This window comes from Nilaparvata lugens, chromosome 3 (genome assembly GCF_014356525.2).
Source record: "Nilaparvata lugens isolate BPH chromosome 3, ASM1435652v1, whole genome shotgun sequence".
In the NCBI taxonomy this organism is placed as follows: Eukaryota; Metazoa; Arthropoda; class Insecta; order Hemiptera; family Delphacidae; genus Nilaparvata; species Nilaparvata lugens.
In genome coordinates, this window is record NC_052506.1 from 48,794,719 (window position 1) to 48,815,551 (window position 20,833).

Here is a 20,833-nt window from a genome sequence, read left to right on the forward strand (position 1 = left end):
TAGGTCTCTTCCTTGTGAAAACTCGCTGAACGACATTTAAATGATAATTTATTCATCCTTGGCTGAAACAGCTGAGACTTTTATCGTCTGTGGATAGTAGAAAAGTGAGTGAGCAAGTGTGTATGTGAAAAATCAAAATATCGCATCCCCGAAATTCATAAGATGACGTACAGCCAGCTGTGAAATATAAACACCATAATTTTAGAGAATTGTGTTCTGTTTATCAATAAACTAGTAGTTCTGTGAACAGTAGACCTCACGCAGTATTCTCATGCACAATTACCTGATTAAAACTATAGACCTTATGGAAATACAGCAATAGACTGGCTTCTCCACACATCAGTGTAATCACTTGTCAGCTGATTTATGATGAATAATTCTATAATTATTCTGATTTTCACTCAAAGGAACATACCTGTCAAATTTCATGAAAATCTATTACCGCGTTTCGCTGTAAATGCGCAACATATAAACATTTGAACATTCAAACATTTAAAGATTAAGAGAAATGCCAAACCGTCGACTTGAATCTTAGACCTCACTCCGCTCGGTCAATAAAAATAACGAGCGAAGCTCGGTTCCTCGATTTTAAATTTGAAAAGGTACAGTTTTGGGCATAAGCTTGTTGCGCCTCCTCATATAACTGTGAAAATAATTGTACGATTAAAAACGAAATAAATAAACATACATTATGAATAGAATCTTTCGTTCCAAATGTTCTATGTTTTTAAACTCCAGAGCGAAGCTCGGTCCCCCTATATTAAACTATTACATAACATATTTATACAGGCTTTCCAGTCGTCTAGTCTCCCCATTTACTCCTTCATATTGATTTCAACTCTGTTACTTAGATTGAGTAACTTCCAGTTTACATCCAAGGTACTCTGAATCAGGATGGGAATACAGATCAATTGCTTCCTTTTGATTAAACCATTGAAGTATTGAGCAAAATGTGAATCTGGGAGGAATGAAACGGTGGAAGTATTATTTTAATTGGAATTATAATATGACTCAGTATATTGAATTTGAAACCAGAAGCTATAGTAAAAAATTAACCGCAATTGCCAGTCGCAGTCTGGTAATGCATGTGAATGAAGCACAACATATTCCTGCACTTATACAGTTATCTCTGGGGAAACTTGAGAAATGGAGAGATTCGGATCTTACTTGGAAAGGGACTTCATTCGCTCTTAACTTATTCCTTCTGTGCAACTCCAGTCCACTTCCAAGGGGTTCGCAGAAACTGGAAACTTTGAATTGCAAGTCAACCGCAAGCTGGAATTTGCTCCCACATTTAATTGACCAGCAAATGGGTATAACCACATCTATCTTGCGGAGTCAATGATTGGCGTTGAATAATTCATAGACGCTTTCCCATCAATAATTCAATTACGTTGAGGAGGAATATCACGAGAAGATCTTGGAAAAATTCCCGATTATGTCAATTAATAGATTATTAGTACAAACATATACAAAATACTTGTATAATTATTGTAGTTTAGATATCGATGTATCAATAGACGTACTCCATTTTTTGTCATATAATTAACTAGTTCTTTCAATCAAATCTAGCTGTTCAAGGATTTTCTCACTTTTTTCTAAACTTTTTTCTTAACGCCTACTTTTTTTCTAAAAATCAAACAAAAATGCGTTGGTACGCGTCATATGCGGAGTTTTCCCAAATGGAGACAATTCCAGTATGAACAGTTTGTCAGCTATGTTTACTATTTACAGTGAGTCTGTCTATTGTTCATACCGTCGATGTTGTTAAGTAGTTCATTCTACGTTTAAATGCGGGGAACACGTTCCATCATTCATTAACTGGAAAATATGTAAATATGAATAATCATCTAACGTAGGAGCTTCAATATTACCCATATTTTTTTGTTATAAAAAGTTGTCTCGTTCTTGGGGTGCGTGTCTAACACGTGGGTACGTGGTAAGCGAGCAAATACGGTAGCCTACTTGATCACCTAGAAATATAGATTGTGATCATGTCATCTCACATATTCCCATCATTGTGACAATTATAACAATTACTCATTCGAGAATACTTTCTTGAACAAATAAAGATCAGTAGAGAATTCATAGGAATTTCTTTACAGAATACATTTTTGAGATCCAGTATCGATTTCAAAAATGAAAGTACAGAATCTATTGAAGACTTCCACGTAAGAGTAACCTCTTCCTCATCCTTGATAAATATTCAACAATTGAATGAATGGATAAAGGTGATATTATCCTCGAATGGGACTGATTCGATTGGAAGTTCGATGAGATATTCTTCCAGGCAACTCAGGCCTGTTCTCCGGCACTCAGAAAAGAAATTAGACTCAGCTGTTGTTCCTCCACGCAAAAAAGCGAGTAAAGGAAACGTGCGACTGAAGATTATGAGAAGAAAAACCTACTCCTCTCTCAGCAAAAGCAATATATTTTCCTCCATACACCAGAACACTTAAACGGGAGGAGTTCACTTTTTTAAACGGCTCTCTTCTGTATCTGTTTACAAAGTAAACACCTGAGGCTTCACGCCAGACGCTTCCACTTAAGGATCAATTAAGAAATTCGCTAATTACCCATTTTTCTCTCGCTCCCTTCTCATTGAAACACTATTCCAACTTGAAAGCTCACTCTAGTTCCAGAACCATTTTTGGGGAAGAGCTCAAGAACTGGGAAATGAATTACATTTTGTGAGAAGGATGTAGACTGGAAATTCAGGGTTTATTGATTACCTTCAACTTCATCCTAGAAACCTTTGTGTAGTTACTGATGAATTGAGAAAATAGTTCCAGGAATGATCAACGTTTGAAGATAATTCATCTCAATTCAGAAGAAGGTTTAAAAGTTTTTCAAGTTTCATTAACAAGTTCAATATTTTCAATCTCTAACATACAATAACTGTGATAATTATAGTTCAAAAAAGCTACTTGAGAGAAATACTTTCTTGGTGAATATTGTTATGATTTTGTATGAAGAATCTTATTGAAACATTCCACATTTCAAGAAAAGAAATTCGATACATCATATACAAAATAAATGTATTCTTATACTACTCGTGTATATTTTCAAGTGATAAATTTATTTATGTTTCATTTATGAATATCTTTTAAATGCTTTTAAGATATATGGATGTGTGAATTCCACCTTCAATTCTATTTCCAATATTTTGAATTGATATTATGTGAGGACACAATATCAATTGAAAATGGCGGATCATTATTTTGAAGTCAAGAAGTAGTAGTATAGCCCTCAGACTACCAAATAGTGTCTATGAAGCTTGTCCCGTCAAATACCAAATAACGAATTTTACCATTGGGATAATATGTCCCAATACAAAAAACACGATAAAATGAATAGAATTTAGTAAATAGCTCTGCAATTTCCATTTCACATGTTATTATTGACATTATATGAAGTCTAGAGCAGCTCATAGTACCTTTGCTCATAGTACAATGGCTCAACTAATTCGTATGAGGAAGAGGAAACTATACCAGATACGATCACAACCAATAGTTGAGAACTATAAAACTCTTTTTAGATTCAACCATGATATATATCACCATTATTTCTACAAAAGAATAATAATACAATATAAAATAAAAAATACCTGATATAAAGGTAGCCATCACAAAATAGTAAATAGGCATTCAAGGAGATGGGAGTGTAGACGATTGAAGGCTATTGATATTATAAGAGTATGCTGAAGATTATTATAGAAATGACATTTTTTCACGCTATTATTTCAAAATGCTTAACTCAACTAACCTCAAACTATTCATAAATAGAAAACAGAGCAGACGACGCAAGCAGAAGCGGTTCCCCCGACTTGCATATTTAGCGCTTCCATGAGCTATAAAAACAAAGTAAGGCTACAAAAGCGAATCAGCTGATGAAAAATCTTTGAAATACATGAGCATTATTATGCTCCAGACTTCAGGAGCATAAGGTAAGAGTATAAGGTAAAGCTTATTCATATAAAAATGAGCAAATGCTTTTGCTTCTACCTTTTGCTCATGAGCAAAACCTTATGCTCCATGCTCTTGCTCATGAGCATTTGCTCTGGTTTTATTCATATGGGCCAATGTCCCAGTTGTAGTCTGAGGTTGGTCATTTCTGCTGGGACATATTGTCCCGTTGGTAGTCTAAGGGTTAAAGTATTAGGGAAAGAAAATTTGGATCTTTTTTTACAATGTTGGGTCCTGCTAAACCTATGGGTTTTTCAGCAGGTGAAATTTAATCTTTGTCTTTGTTTAAGAATAATATTTATTTTTTGAATAGACTACTTATTCAGACCAAATCAAGTAAAAGAGCTGGCTCCTCGCTATTTGTATCTTCAAAGACTCTGTTAAATGAGCAGGTGTAATAAGAGATCATTTTTCTTCCCTTCCGACAAAGAGAATTGTACCTTCCAGAACAGTATAAATTTGTGCTATTGCATCGAGCATGAGAAGTTATGGCCTTATGACAGAGAACATAGCAGCTAAAAGCGAGGACGTCACAAGCCTAATTGGGTAGGTCTTTGTTCGGAGAGCGAACTGCAAGTTCTGAGCAGAAAGGAAACCGGAAAGGAGATTAGGGTCCGAGAAGAGACGTGGCTGGAATTCGCTTGCACTGACCCCAGAGTGAAGCAGCAGTGCGGGTCTGCAGCGCTGAGCGCTCTGCCGCGCCGCGTCTGGTCATCCTACGTACTTCTAATCACAGCTAGGCTCTCCCACCCTCAACACCCTCCCCACCACCCGCCCAACACACGCTTTCATTTGCACGTGAGTTAAGTGTATCCATCCCCGGATATCTTTCTTCAAACAAACCTCGCTTTCTACTCACTATGATACGAGAATGCTGAACGCCGACAAACAACAGAGAAGGCCAACAGACTCATCTTCTGTCAAGTTTGAACTTTGCCTTTCACTCGACCAAGATGAAAAGAAAGTCGTCTTGAGAAAAAGTAGAGAGGCAGGGTAGGAATCGGAACTTGGTGATTGTGCAAGACAACCACCAGTCCTTGAATATTTTCCAATTACCTTGAGTATTCTATGTGGAGCAGTACATTCGGTTTTATATCCTCCTTTAATTTTGATAATATCAAGGTATTCGATTAGATCAATTCATATTTTTTATCAACAAAATTTCATATTGAACGTATTATTTGAATACACATAATGATAGAATATTCTCAATATCGTTGTATACAGGTTGACTAATTGAAATTAAGTGCCTTTTCAGGATAACGTCGTTCTGTGCTAACTTAGAATTTTAGAAAGAAATCACATACTTGAAATATTATTCTGAGTGGTATGTGAGATCAAAGTCGAAAATTAAAGGGATATATAATTAGGTAATCAGTATCTTCAGTATCATCAATAGTTTGGACTCATGCATTTCCATATCCTCCAACATGAAATTCTGCATTTGAAATAATATTATATCCACATCCCTCGAATAACAAAATTTCACTTTTGTAATAAAAATAGATGTTAATTAGTGTGATCATGACCACCAAACAATGGAAGACCAAACTCGAAATTCGGTACGTTTGAATATCATGGACGTGAATGGAGCCAAAAAGACCTGGTAGGAGTAACGTGTTGTCAATATTCATTAGGAGCAGAATGAATACAAAGCCGTGGGCCGCCCAGCGCTCACCTCTCGAGTGTCACCAAGGATGCGAAGGTGCATTTGAAAGAGATATTTGGCGAATTTCGAGAAATGACTAACGTAACACTGCATGAAAATATTATACGATGAGAGAGCGTTCCCTTTGACTGCGTTCTGCAGCAACGAGAAAAAGCAGTATAAATGCTGCAAAAGCTGAACGACAAGAAATTTACGACACACACTGGCGTTGTGTCGGAAGCAAGCTGTGTGCTGTGCTCTGCTTTCGGCTCCATACCTCCATGCTCCTGCTCGCGAACACATATGAGTCATTGTTTGGTGCCAGGGGGTGTTGGAGAGAGGGCAACGCATATGTTCCGTGACCTCGCACTGATGTTTGTTGCGGTTATTGCTTAGCATTGCATTATGTCATCCCAACCATATGAAGAAAGGATGTATCATTATAGGCAGATTAAATGTTATGAGAAACTCTCAAGTTTCTGGCTTCATTCCTACGCCACTTGAATAATAATTGTGGTAACCTGTTCCTCCAATGAGCAGCAAAAACTGTTCTGCATAATATGGCTTCCACGTTGTGATAAGACAGAAGAAATGATTTTAGGAATCCTTCGAAGAGATGAGAATAAAACATTGTCTGATGCTATTTTAATCAATTCCATCCATAGATCTGATTCTAATTTCTAGTGAATGATAAATTCTTACCTAGATCGGTGACAGAGCACGGAAGAAGAATTGTATCGCCGATGACAACTCGGTAGCTTTGGCCCTTCGATAGAAATCGGGGTCCATCGGTAGGCATAGGTCCTGCAAAATAAAAAATAATGAAACAATGTTCCTTCAATAATTTTGGAATAGTAAATTTCATAGATATTGCTAGTTGCTTGGAATTTATCTAACTGATTTTTTATTTGAAATATCACTTTTTGAATCATATAAAGGCAATGGCAAGTTCCGAGAACATAATTTCTCTAACATACTCACAGATTATAAAACTCTAACTCTCAATTCAAATTTTCTGAACTTCTTCAAGCTTAAAGCAGGAAAAATTTGAAAATTAGTTTTTTATTTTCCCGGAACTTGAGAAAGCTCAATTTTGGAATGAAATTGTCTTATTGGGAATGGATTATAAATTCCAATCAAGGTCTTCGGAAAAGTTAGGATAATTTTTTCTGTAGTATATAATATTATAATATAATACTCATTATATGAATTATGCTCCAGAAACGGCTTTGTTAAATAATAGAATATAATAAGATTGCAAATCTCATATGGATTCTTTTAGTCCGGATAAGCCAGTTACACACTAATCAATTTTCGACGTGAATAGAGCGTGACAAACAAATGATCACAGCATAATATGTTTGTTAAGTTATTTGCAATCCAATAGAATTTATAAGGACGGGAAAAGATCAAACGTCCTAAAATCGATGAGTCTGCAACCTTTCAGATTGATTTCTACAGTGATGCAACTGGCTTTATTTATTCGATTTTTAATGATTGTCTATTCGTAATTAAATACCTTATACATATTGATTGTTGAAACTATGTATGTGAGTATTTTGTAGAGGCAGTATTCTGTGATTTTCAAAACTCGCTAACTCTAATAAAATTATCTCCATGATTCTCATTATTGATTGAATAGCTTTTTGAAATCCTCCTGCTAAACCCAGCAGTGACGTATGATATTTGTCAGATTTTGCACAATAGCTGCGGAACTTTGAGAAATAATGCGATCTTTAGCGAGCTGATTCGCCGCCGATGCCGAGCTATTTTATCAGGAGCTCGATTCACTCAAAGAAGAGTTCTTCAACTGAGAGGCAAAATTATTCAGTTTCCATGAAAAGGTATGACGCGGTACTGTGATTTTCAATCAGAGCTCCAATATCTCCCTTAGCCAAACGAATTATTCGCAGCTTAAACTTTCCAGTAGACTCTCTTCAAACAAAAGATATTAATAACTTCATGTGAACCGTTACAATTGGATATTAGTGATTTTCTTCTCTCAAATATTTGCTTATTCCAGTTGAAAGATCATCGATCGTCTGCGAACCGAAGCGTGATTAATATAACCAGTTTTCCAATTTTCAACGCAACCCTCATCGAATTCCGTTTCTCTCTTGTTTATTATTTTTCATATCAACGTTGAATAATTGAGAACAAGGAATTACTGGTGTACATGGTACCGTAGAGATAACTAGTTCAATTATAAATGTTCGTACATTTCTAATACATTACTCACAAATAGTTTTCAGTTCACATTGAGTCAAAGGAATGGAATCTTCGAATGAATATAATATTGTTATTGGAAACTGGAATGCTATAATGATAAATTTACAAAATAACACTGGAATTATTATTCTATGGGATTCATATTTTTGTTTTTTTTTCAATGAATATATAGGTCGACTAAGTTTATAGTTGAAAGAGCGTTAGCGAGTTCTTACTTTTGACTCATATCCAAAGTCGTTGTCCGTCATTGGGTTAGTATGTTCTACGATAATTTTTGAACAATTTGATCAATTAACTTCAAATTTTGAACACGTATTATTCGAAGCTTTCACCAAAGTTCGTTGGACAACAAAATTGACTCACTCCTTCGTCCCTTTTCAGGATATAAAAACAATATTAACAGTTTATAAGGAAATAGATGTTGCGATTCATTAAATGCACAGATCAACCATGAGATCCCAGTAACCACTGAACTAATCTATAAGTTGAATACGTAAAATTAAAAGAAGAAGAAGGAAAATAAAATGAAGACGGAAAGAAAGAAGAAAAAGAAGAGGAAAAAAAGAAATAATAGTTTAATACAATTTCACATTCGTGCGACCCGGGATAACCTAGTATCTTTCCATTATACCTAGTATTAGTATACCTAGTACCTTTCTTATACCTAGTATTTTTCCATTGAATTATGAGAGCTGATTATTTAAAAGAGCTGATGCTATTTGGGAGTTATCACACAGACTGTCCTTTATCGCTGACACATGATTTACAACTTTTATAGTAACTCGCCTATCACATTGACATTAACTTTAACATTTACATTAACTGTCTATTGTTTGACTGTAACATACGCGTTACTAATGATACTATTTGGGATAGACCTATAGGATTGGTGAAAATTATGGAAACAACTTGATATTCCTTTTCCAAAGATCTTGAAGATTCCAAAGATCAATACAACATGAGCGAGTTCTCCAACCCAGGAGGTCACTAGTATATATATATATATATATATATATATATATATATTTACGTTTTTGTGCCTGTTGTAGGTCCAGTAAAATTTCAACTCTTATGTAGTTCCCCGGGACCCCCCATTTTAAATTTGATCAGATAGTCACAAAATGAAACTATTATGTTATACCTGAAGAACTTGACTTGCTGAATGGTTATATTCCACTCAATTTATGATATATTCATCCATAATTAATCTAGATCCTTGTGAAGTTATTCACCTCATGATGGTCCTTTCTAACCTCCAAAGTGCTTATATAATTCTGCTATATAAAATCTACTCCTATGTTGGGTCTTGAGTGATTTGGCGCCAACATTAGAGTTGCATGCAAATTTTACTCCTCAAGAAGGTCCTTCAATATTATAATTGCTGCGTGAAATGTGCTCCTATGTTTGGTCCGCTGAGCTGTGTTGCCAATTCTCATATATAGTAAATAAATTTCACTCCTCATGAAGGTCCATCAAACGTTGCCATACTTCGTCTTTGTAATAATGATTCGAGATTTGTTTGAATCAACCAGCGACCGGCTCCGTGAACTTGTATTGCACATAACTAAGATTTTCATGTTGTCAGAATATGTAAAGGAAAAAAATTGTACAAGCACCGTTTTTTTATGCATTTAAAGTTGATTAATAAAGTTGATTTATTTATTTATTTGAGGTTGCATAATAAGTCAAGCATGCTCAATAAATGTAGAAATCTAGGAGATTACCCTGAAAACCCCAATGAGCTGTATCAGTTGAAAGGGAATTACCGAATTAAGAGCCATTTGCACAGTCAAAGCTTAAACTGAATTTAATCAGCTGGTGGCTTAAACTCAAAATGTAACACATTATAACAAACGAGACTTGATATGGATTTAATCCAGTTTAAGATGGAATTTTCGTTTAAACTGTCACTGTGCAAATGGCCCTTAGAGAGACAATAACAACTATAGAACAAGTACAGTTTTCACGAAATGAAATTTTTCAAGTTCAAGATGACAGACAAAAAGCATTACATTAGGGAATTTTTGGGGATACAAGGCATGTGTTCAGGAGCTGCAAGCTTCAGTGGGTGGCAAGGTCGGTGGATGCTAATGGTGTGAGCGACCATAAAGGTTTTAAACATCCCTTCTCTTGAGAATATAAAAAATGGGCTGTTAATATAAAAGAATTTGACTTTTGGGTATCTATCAATTATTGGAAATTAAAAAAAATGTTTTCGACTTTGTCATCAGAAATTAACCACACTAATCTTAAGGTATGAACATCTGAATAAAATTGGGGAATGGCCGTGGAATTCATACTTATTTGCTGGAATAATATCAAGGTTTTGATTGTTAAAACTGAATGAAGACTTTTGGGCAGCATGCCAGGTCTTTGAATGAATTTTAATCACAATACCATCTTTACCGAACACTGCCTATTGTTATATTGATTTTAGAATTATTTCGTGTATCAATAAATTCAGTTTATTGCAGTGACATACACAAGAAAGTACAATAATGAAGGACTACTGGAATCATTAAAACATCGAATGCTACAAACTGTTATTACATTTACATTATAATGAGAAATGTACTCCAACATCTTCCATGTATGACAATTATTCCTTATAGAATATTAGTGAGTCTAACTCCAATCTCTAGAATATTATCAAATTATCTGATATTAATTGATTTGTATACGAAGTATTCATCCATAGAAGTGTAGGTTCATTCCTTAACACAAGGTGGATCTTTTGTTTAAATCTCTACAATTCGTGTTGGTCCGTTCAATGGTAAGAATATACTCAAGTATGTAATTTATATAATGTATATATTTATTAATTTATATATGTAATGTATGTATTTATGTAATAGAAATCTTAATTACTGCATCACTGTATATTATCTAAATTGTACCTGATTGGATAAAGATATGAAGAAACATTTGAAAAATATGATTCCAAGCTCAGAAATGCTAAAAATGCATTCATTTTTCCATAGAATAAAATGAGAACTCAAAGTTCAGCTGAATGTCTGGTAGGGAATACGGATATTACTCTATTTTTATTCTTAACCAGCATCACATTTGAAAATGCTTATAACTTTGTTAAATTTGGACAGATTGATTTGAAAATTTAGAAGAATCTCAAATATATGAAAAAACGTTCACGACTTTTTGTAGAATTTTCCCATGACTCCTTCACCTTCCTAAGCCGAAAAAACATAATTATTATGAGAGTTGTGACGCTAGGCAGAAATTTTCAAAAGTCGCGCTTCGTTCAGCTGTCGCCCGCCAAGGAACTGAATTGGATAACTTTTCCCGCGTAACAACGCTATTGGGTAGTTGAACTTGAACCGGCAAGTTCAAACGATATGCATTCATTTTATCTCTCTATAAAAGTGGAAGCTGTAGATAACACCAAGTTACTTGGAATACAATGTACTGGCCACGTGCATCTCGATCTTTTAATGATCAGAGTCGGATGATCAGTGTGACATCATTGGTACTCTAAATATCTATTCTTCCTATATTTCCAATGTTAAATTTAGCAGCTTTGTAAGTCTTTTTCTCAAAAAGTAAATAACTTTCAAGTCCCATCGACATCTCCTACGACTCATACAATATTTATCTTTAATTTTTTTTAGAAATTCAATACTCTTGGACGACTGGATCTTTCAGAATGATTGATTTTGTAAGAGCCTACATCGAATACCTGTTGCTCTCTTATTGAAAATTAACATGCTTTTCCTGGCTCTTTTGTAATTCAATTACTCAATGCTAATGAATTCGATAAATCGATCATTGAATAAGGTATTAAGAACATGAAACATTGATTGTACTATTATTTCTTTCACAATCCTTTATCTTGTCTGTGTACTGTATATCATATGTAGAATCAATAGAACTTCTTGCCTAATCCCTTAGGAGGAACTCTTTTTTCAGGAAAATTATGGCTTTCACATACTTGATGAGGAAATAGTTTTCTGGTTGAATCTTTCTAATTGAAAACTATAACAAAAAATATAAGGGCGAATATTATATTAAAGCATGGATTGCGTGTGAGGAATTCTCAATAATTGTATTGAATACTTGATCTCGTATTCTGAAACACATATTTCTAATTTAATTATTTGTAAGAGGAATTCTCAATTGGTACTTATTGTAGAACTCTCATTCTTTATTTATTTGTGAAAGGGAAAATCAACTCTTCATGATTCAATAATAATGAATTTAATGAAAATGAATCATACATTGAAAAGTATGCGTATGAATATGAATTCATACTATAAGTATCCTACAATATATTCCTTCTAATAAACTTGATAATTCTATAAGGCAAGTGATCGGTTGAATTCCTGTTTGAAAGAATAGAAAGGATGACAATCTCTTTAATCAACTCGGAGGGCATTTCAATTCTAGAAATTGAACTCTCATAAACTTAAAACAGGATAATGTGCGTGGTAAATTCCAATTATTTTCAATCTCCACATCATTTTCCTATACCGGAAAGATAATATAGTTGGGCATATTTTAAGATATTTTTTCAAATAGCAAATTATTCAGTTAATAATGCATTTATGAATGTGAGTGTTATACTATCACCCCATACTTCCTTTTGTTCCATATATTGGGGCTTTCTACCACATAGAGTGTGAGTGATGTATATGTGATAAAAATTATGTTACTAGATTGTGCCTTGGTCACTGAGTGTAAATAATTTTGAAACCAATAAAGTTCTTTATCGAAAATTAAATTGGAATTTAATTGTTGATCAATCCAATTGATTGGTAATAACAAACGAAATCATCAAATATCATAATATAATATCATAAGGGAGGAAAGTGGTGCGCTTATCATCTTCATCCGTTGATCATCCACATTCTCCTTTCAAATCACTGATGGAATACCCTGCACTAACAACGTTATTCTCTGCAACCGCTCTTGATTTTACTTTTATCTAATTAATATTAGCTTTTCCTTTATATGTCTTCTGCATTGAGATTGGTATTAGAATCAATTTTGAAAGGATAGATATTGGTTGAGTTTGCAGAAGAATATCACAATGAACAAAGGAAACAGCTCGAATGTGTACAACGTAATAAATAACGAGAAAGCTCGAAATAACTATAAAGTATTCAAGCCAAGCCTAATTATTATGCTGATAAAAACAGTGATTGAAGAAGTATAAGTCTATATTATCACTCAAAGTATTACTAGGAGAAATAGGCTACATTCAGTACCTTTTTTCAACTTTATAATTGTTGGGGTATTAAAACTTTGAATAGAAAACCTCCAGTAGAAAACCTTTGAAGCCATTCATCTTTTCAAATGTTGACAAATAAAATCTATTCATTCATTCTACGAGTATCCCTTCTCGTAGTAACAAATGAGAGTTCTCTATCTCCAAACCGGTATGCCCTTACATTATCGAGAATTCTGGAAGATCTAGGAGTTCAAAGGTGATGAATTTCTAAAAAAAATTGAAGATAAATATTGTATAAATCGTAGGAGATGTCGATGGGACTTGAAAGTTATATACTTTTTAGAAAAAGACTTACAAAGCTGCTCAAGAAAAAAGATAAATATTGTATGTGACCGTAACACACAACTATCACCTGGTTAAAGTATGTGTATATGTGTATATCATTTTTTTCCTGAATTAAGAGTGCACTCCTAAAGGATTAAAGATGTTGAACCGGCAAGATGTTCTACTGATTCTATGTAATATACAGACAAGATATGAAGGATGTTGAGAGAAATAATATTATACTCTAATTAATGTTTCCACGTTTTTAATTCCTTATTCAATGATCGCTTTATCAAATTGATCAGCATTGAGTAATTGAATTACAAAAGAGCCAGGGAAAGCATGTTAATTTTCAATAAGAGAGCAACAGGTATTCGATGTAAATTAATGTTTTAAATTTTTTTCATTGATTTTTATTGTTAGCTTCATTAGTAATTTTGGAAGCTATTCTTCCAATAAGCTAGATTTCTTGTTTCAGGATTTGTTTCAATGTATAATTCATAGCTTTTTAAGTTTGATTAATTGTTTCCATCTATTTCAATAAATTAAACTAATCTTTCTCGAAGAAAGAGATCATCACACTAAATGACACATTATTTTAATTTAGTCTTTGGAAAAAACAACAGCTGAAATACTTTTTTGATACGTATCATCGTTTTTCAATAAAGCATTCAAAGCTGCAATTTTCAAAAAAAGTTGTTTTAAGTTTTTAAAGTAAGAAGGTTAGAACCAAAGAAGAGGTAGAGTTTGTAATCTAATAATATTGTATGTGCTAGAACCCACTACAATGTGCATTTTCCACAATTGTTTCACATGTATTTTCATGTGATTTTCTAGAAAGTGAATATAAGATACTGTAGCTATTCTCTATCTATGAAAATTGTTTATATTGAATATAACAGGAATTATTATAAAATAAATGAAATAATAAACAAGAATAAATTGTAGAAATAAAAAAAATACTGAAATTCAAAAACCATTTTTAATTTCAAATTATTATGGGGGTTATTCATCCACTCATCCATGTGTAATAAGTTAATTTATTATAGGTAATAAATTTAATTAATGCAGAAAGTATTTGTTCAATTCTCTCATTACTCACAAAGATGTAGGAAACTAGAATACAAACAAAAAATAAATATGAAATCCACTTTCAAAAATGAGCAAGCCTTTTTTTGTTCACATTCTTGAAAGAATAAGAATAAGAATCTATATTATCATAGACATTGTTAACAATGCATTGATAAATGTCAAAAATAGGTACTAGATATTACATAATACAATTAATATATACAAATAATATTAGCCTACAAATATTTGGTCCAGTCAATTACATGAAATTCTTGGATGTTATATAAACTTTCAGCTTTCAGTACAGTTTTCAATTTCCTTTTGAAGAATGTAAGAGGCAGTGCCTTAATTTCTAGTGGTAATGAATTGTACAGTTTAACAGATGTGTACAGAAGATTTTTTTGTGAAGTTGTGAACCTGAACTATTGAACTCTGATATTATTCCTATTTCTGGTTTCATATCCATGACAGTCACTATTTAATTTAAAAAAATCCAGATTACTTAACTAACACTAAATAATACATACAAAGAATAGACAGTTAATATTCCCAATTTTGTGAAAAAAGGTTTACAGTGGGTCCTCATATCAACATTACAAATCAATCTAATTGCTTTCTTTTGGAGTATAAATATTTTTGAGACATGAGTACTAGAGCCCCATAATAGTATACCATAGGACAGTAAACTTTGTATTTGAGAGAAATACACATTTAATAATATATTAATATCTACAGTTAACTTTAACCTTCTCAGCAAGTACAGTACCTTTGCTATTTTTTCACTAATTAATTCTGCATATGTGGTTGCCAATTAAGTTTGGGATCAAGAACAATACCTAGAAATTTTAAAGGTTCAGTCCCTACTTCATTGTTTGAATTTCTATTATAGGTGAACATAATAATTACTAGCACAACAATCATTAAGGAGTAGAGAGCTATCAACTAGACAATTTTGTACACCTGCTTCGGATTTACAACTAACTTTGAGACCAAAATCATCAGCAAAGAGAAATCCTGCTTTATCAGTGCCTTCTATATTACAAATTATGTTGTTAATATATATATATTAGGGAGTATTGATCCAAGTATGGGCCCCATAATGAACCTTTCTGCCCTTAGAGAATTGACAATCTTTGTAAACAAACTGGTTGCGGTCCTTTAAATAGATTGATTTTGAATTGCAGCCATAATAAGAAAATTTTTCAAAAAGTATGTTATGCTTAACAGTATCGAAAGCTTTAGACAATATGTCATATGACCTAAAACTAACAGATAGACCCTTCTCCAAATCATCAACAACACTATTAATTTACTAAACTTGTTACTGCATTGCTAGTATTTCTACATGGCCTGAAACCAAATTGTTTTTTAGTAAAAATACCAAAGTTTTCAAAATTATTTGAGATCTGGTCTTGCATTATGGCCTCAAATACTTTGGATATCACAGGTACAATTGTTATTGGCCTGAAATAAGGCCTGATTATATTGGCCTGAAATATTGGCCTGAAGTTTTTCTTATCACCTTTTTTATGTAGCCTACAGGTATTACCTTAACGTTTTTCAATACACTTGGATAAATGCCCTTGTATACTAAACAATAATTATAAGGTAACTCAAAACTTCACTTATATAAGGGGCAGATATTTTTAAGACCTTAGAATTAATACCATATATATCTAAAAAAACTTGAATTACTAAGACTACTTATTTTCTGGTACACATAATCTGCAGTAACAGGTTGGAAAAAAATGGTACATTGGGCCTATTGCACTTATTGATGTAGTGAGAGCTGAGATGTTCACTAACTGGCACATTTTCACTAATTTCCTCAACTTTTTCAATGAAAAAGTTGTTAAATGAATCAGCGTTGTTATCATCATGTGAATCAATAGCTTCATTGTTGACATTTGTAAGAATTTTAACTACCTTCCATGCAGCTTGAGTTTTATTTTTTGAGTGCTCTATTTTGTTGTTGAAATAATTTATTTTTGCATTCTTAATAGCAATTCTATACTCTTTCTTACAGCTTTTATATTTATCTCTGAACTGATTAGTCTTAAAAAATTTCAGTAAGCTATAATATTCATCACAACTATGTTTGAGCTTTATTAAATCAGCAGTATACCATCCATCATCCAGCTTAGGCTTACTAACTTTGAAACCTCTAAGAGGATAAGCAGCATTAACAGCTGACATATACAAATCAAAAAACTTCTTAAACTTATCATTCGCATCATTAGGCTAAGCAAATACACCACACTCCAGTGTATGATACTAATTAATTAACCTAACAAATAAATAAGTGTTCTGATCATTAATTAACTAACCTATCTAGCTTTTTGTTTACACTAGAAAAACTTTGAGAGTCATTTTTCACATTTATTAAATATTTAAATAGTAGGGCATGATGATCTGACAGTAGATGTGTATTGATAACTCGGGTCACATGTCTGCTATCATGAATATCACAGTCACAACATTATCAATACAGTGACCTTCATTCAGTGTGCCTGGTCTAGTGATTTCATTTTTGTAGAAATATGGATACCAAAACATTCAAACAAATTGCAAAGATCTCTATTAAAATTATCATTTACATTAAAGTTGACATTGAAATCAGCACATAATATTAAATTATAGTTACATTTATAAATGGCACATAATATATCATTAAGACAGGATAGAGAGTTGTTAAAAAAACTAACATCATTATTATAGGGTCTGTACAATGACAAAACAATTATTTTTTCATTTGGAAGTTTAATTGCAACAGCTTCACAAATCATTTCTATAGAAAGTTCCTTTACTATGCTTAATTCTTCTAATTTCAATCCATTAATTAAAAAAATTGCTTCTCCACTATGTGTGGAATTTTTCCTTCCATAGAAGGACCCAAGTTCATAGTCAGGTATTGTGAGACAGCTACAGTCATCGTTTGTTAACCAGTGTTCAGCAACAGTAATTATCCTAGCATTAGGCTATAGTTTTATAACATAATAAGAGGGAAATATATTCTTATTTGTTTGATATACCCTGGACATTCAAAGATATGGTGTTTAGAAAAGTTTCATTAGCTGTTTATTCATCATTAGTCCTAGGCCCAGGATTGGTATTGTTTGCATATCACTATCACATAACCTAGCTACATTTGGACTGTTGTATAAATTAGAATTGGAACCGTTTTGGGCGTATAAGCCTGTGGTACTTTTCTGTAAGTTGAGTAATTCTCATTGATTGAATAAATAAATAAATATCCATTCCTATCTTTAGACCTATTAAAAGAGTTATTTATGAAAAATTGCATGGCTGAAGAGGAATGATTTTAGGACTAACTTGACTTTTATGATCTAAATATTTATTTATACAATTGAGAATTTCATTGCCAATGAGCTTCTTACCAATTCTATCCAGGTATATATTTATTGTATATATCCTAATAGAATAAGATTCTTGTGCAGAATTAGTTGAGCTTGTAAGTAGTGATAGAAATGAAGGAATTACATTTACGATTTTATTTTTTGTTACATTTATTTATTTCCAATCACTCAATTACATACACTCTGTGAGTAGTGATGCGGTTTACTTTTAATTTCTACTTTTGATGTGTTTTATTCTTGATTTCGTTTCAAAATGTTAATAACCTTAAAGCATTACTAAATCTCATAAGGAAATAATTGTAAAAGAAGCAAGCTAAATAGTACAAGTAATTATAATAATTCAAGTAGAGGTTATTTGTATCATTCGAGGAATAAAGTGCAATACAATGTTGAAAGAGGGTGTAATAGGAGGAGTAAAGAGTGTTGTTGTCCTTGCAAATAGCTTTGAAGACCAGTGTTAGAAATGGGACAGTTCGCAATCTGATCACGTAATCCTTGCTACTTGTGGCTCACTACTAAATCTTTGTTCTGGCAATATTGGTCCACCGAAAATAACCCTAGCACACCCAAAACAGAGCACGAGGGAGTAACACAGTACAAGAGGTGGCAACATTTGATAGCCAAGCCGAACCAAACCTAACAAGCACCGTCAATAAAGATAAATAGTAGAAGCAACGTATCGAATTTATCATTTTGACTAGCCAATATATTTTTATTCGTACTGATATTTCATAGTGTACTCGGAATTTCTTCTCCAGTACATGATTGACTAGGTTTCTTGTGACTAGATTCGAAATATAAGCCACAAGTTAATTTCATCAAGTTCTATTCGCCTCCTAGACAGCCTACCCTACCATTGCATTCCATATCCAAAACAGTTTTTTCAAAGTAGGATATTACGTATTAGTCTGAGCGCAAATGTCATGAAAAAGGGACTCTGGGGTCATTTTGGGTAACAGCCGTGGAAGATGTCTCAGCATACTACATAATGTCTAGCATAATGAGCAGGTACCGCTGCAATCAGTACTTTTCTCTCTTATTCCGATGACGCCGCCGCCGTACAACATGGACCTACATTTCAACCAAATGTCATTTTCAAGCTCTAGGAATTTTCTACAATAGTGCGCCAATAATATCAGTATTTGTTCACTGTAAAGACATTCACAGGGTAAAAAAGTAAAATTTTGTCCCCAAAAAATCTGGTTTTAAGAGTTTCAAGTTATATGTACCATAGTATAAGTTGTTTGAATTAGATGAATCTTTCGAATAGTACAGTTTGATTATTTTGGAGCCCCCTGATGGTTTATTTGATTAGATACCCTCAATATTAATAGAATTACAGACGATTTCATGAAAATCGACATATTTTTGCCACCATCTTGTTTTTTTTTCATTACAAACTTTTTTGAGATTGCCATCATAGATATTCTTTTTCTACACATCATTACGAAGAGATTGATATCATTTTCAAGTCTATACCTCCAAGGAGTCATTAGTTACATGTTTTTCTAATTGTTTAGGTTTGGCATATTATGGCGAAAAAGCGTGTTTTCCGCTGAAAACAATACTTTCTCTCTTTTTCCGATGACGCCGCCGCCGTAGAACATGGACGTTCAGCCTTCAACCAGATGTCATTTTGAAGCTCAGGAAATATTCTACAACGCTGTGTCAATAATTCTAGTGTATGTTCACTGCAAATACATAATATACAGAGTAGAAAGTGAAATAATGTCCCCGAAAGTGTATGTTTCATGTTTTTGAAGTTGAATTAATCACGAAAATAGTAGTTCAAATGAGACGATTCTATCGGAAATTATAGATTGGTTAATTAATTCTAAACACTTTAGTGGTGAAATCAATCCGATATCTCTCACAATAACTGAATAGCAAGCGATAATTATAAAAATTTCTGTGAATAATGACCGCCATCTTGAATTTTTTAATGATGTCGAATATTTTCGTTGTTCCCATCATCAATATTCTTGTTATAAAGAAGAAATTGAGACCATTTGCAAGTCGCTATCTTGAAGTAGTCATAAAAAAACGATTTTATAGTTCTACCTTCTTACCTCATGTGTATGGAAAAACGCACCTGAAATCATGCAGGGTTCTCTTTAGAGGGCGCTGGAGAACTCATTCTTCGACGTACAGCGCATGAAGATTACTCATACACACACACACACACACACACACACACACACACACACACACACACACACCAATATCCAAAAACCACTTTATATTTCTTGACTCAGGGGACCTTGAAAAGTATAGAAATTGGGGTACCTTAACTTTTTTCGGAAAGCAATACTTTCCTTACCTACGGTAATAGGGCAAAGAAAGTAAAAATGTATAACTATATCCAAATTTGCATCTCTTGAGGATTTTTCCAACAGCTCAGTAGCTAAATTATTCCCATACATATTCTATTATGGTTATTTTCAATGATTTGCTTCTATTTTTTTTTTTAGTTTTTCTGTATCGCATGCAATGACTAAGAATGGTGAGCACACAGAAATACAATAGAGTGATACAATTGTAAGAGACTTCACAAATAGATGAGACTATCATTAAATTAATCATCACATTCATTATTCAGTTGAAGTTGATAATCTGTTTAAAATCCTCAAGCCAGAAAAATGTAGTTTTGCTCTGGTTGTGTCTAGGCAGAGGTGAATAAACCGCTAATGAGAAACGTTCTTCCAGTTCATAATTAGATGGTTTATCTGAAAAAAAAAAATGAAATCGACCGATTGGTTCATTCCAATCCATGTTCATTTAAATTTTATTCCAGTTTCAACTATTTGTTTTTCATGATTCACTTATTCATGAATGATCCACATAAGTCACATAAGAGTCCTAATCTGCTCATTCAACCGATACTCGAAATACTGAGAAAGCTCAGTGCACATGAAGAGAATTCATTCATTTATTGAAAGAATCTTTTATCTGACTAACGGCGTTTAGGATGAAAAGGATGTCCAGGATAATGCGCTGTTCGAAGAAAAGCCTTATCCTCCATGCACTAAACTTT

General features: G+C 33.1%; 1 protein-coding gene across 4 annotated transcripts in view; it reads right to left on the reverse strand.

The window, feature by feature from the left end:
* LOC111043601 (limbic system-associated membrane protein) overlaps positions 1-20,833 on the reverse strand; it is a 474,975-nt gene that overhangs the window by 326,399 nt on the left and 127,743 nt on the right. For all 4 annotated transcript variants that reach the window (XM_039423919.1, XM_039423920.1, XM_039423918.1 and 1 more), the window contains exon 2: positions 6,316-6,417. In XM_039423919.1, the coding sequence (XP_039279853.1) occupies positions 6,316-6,417 (102 nt within the window). The remainder of the gene's footprint in view (positions 1-6,315; positions 6,418-20,833) is intronic.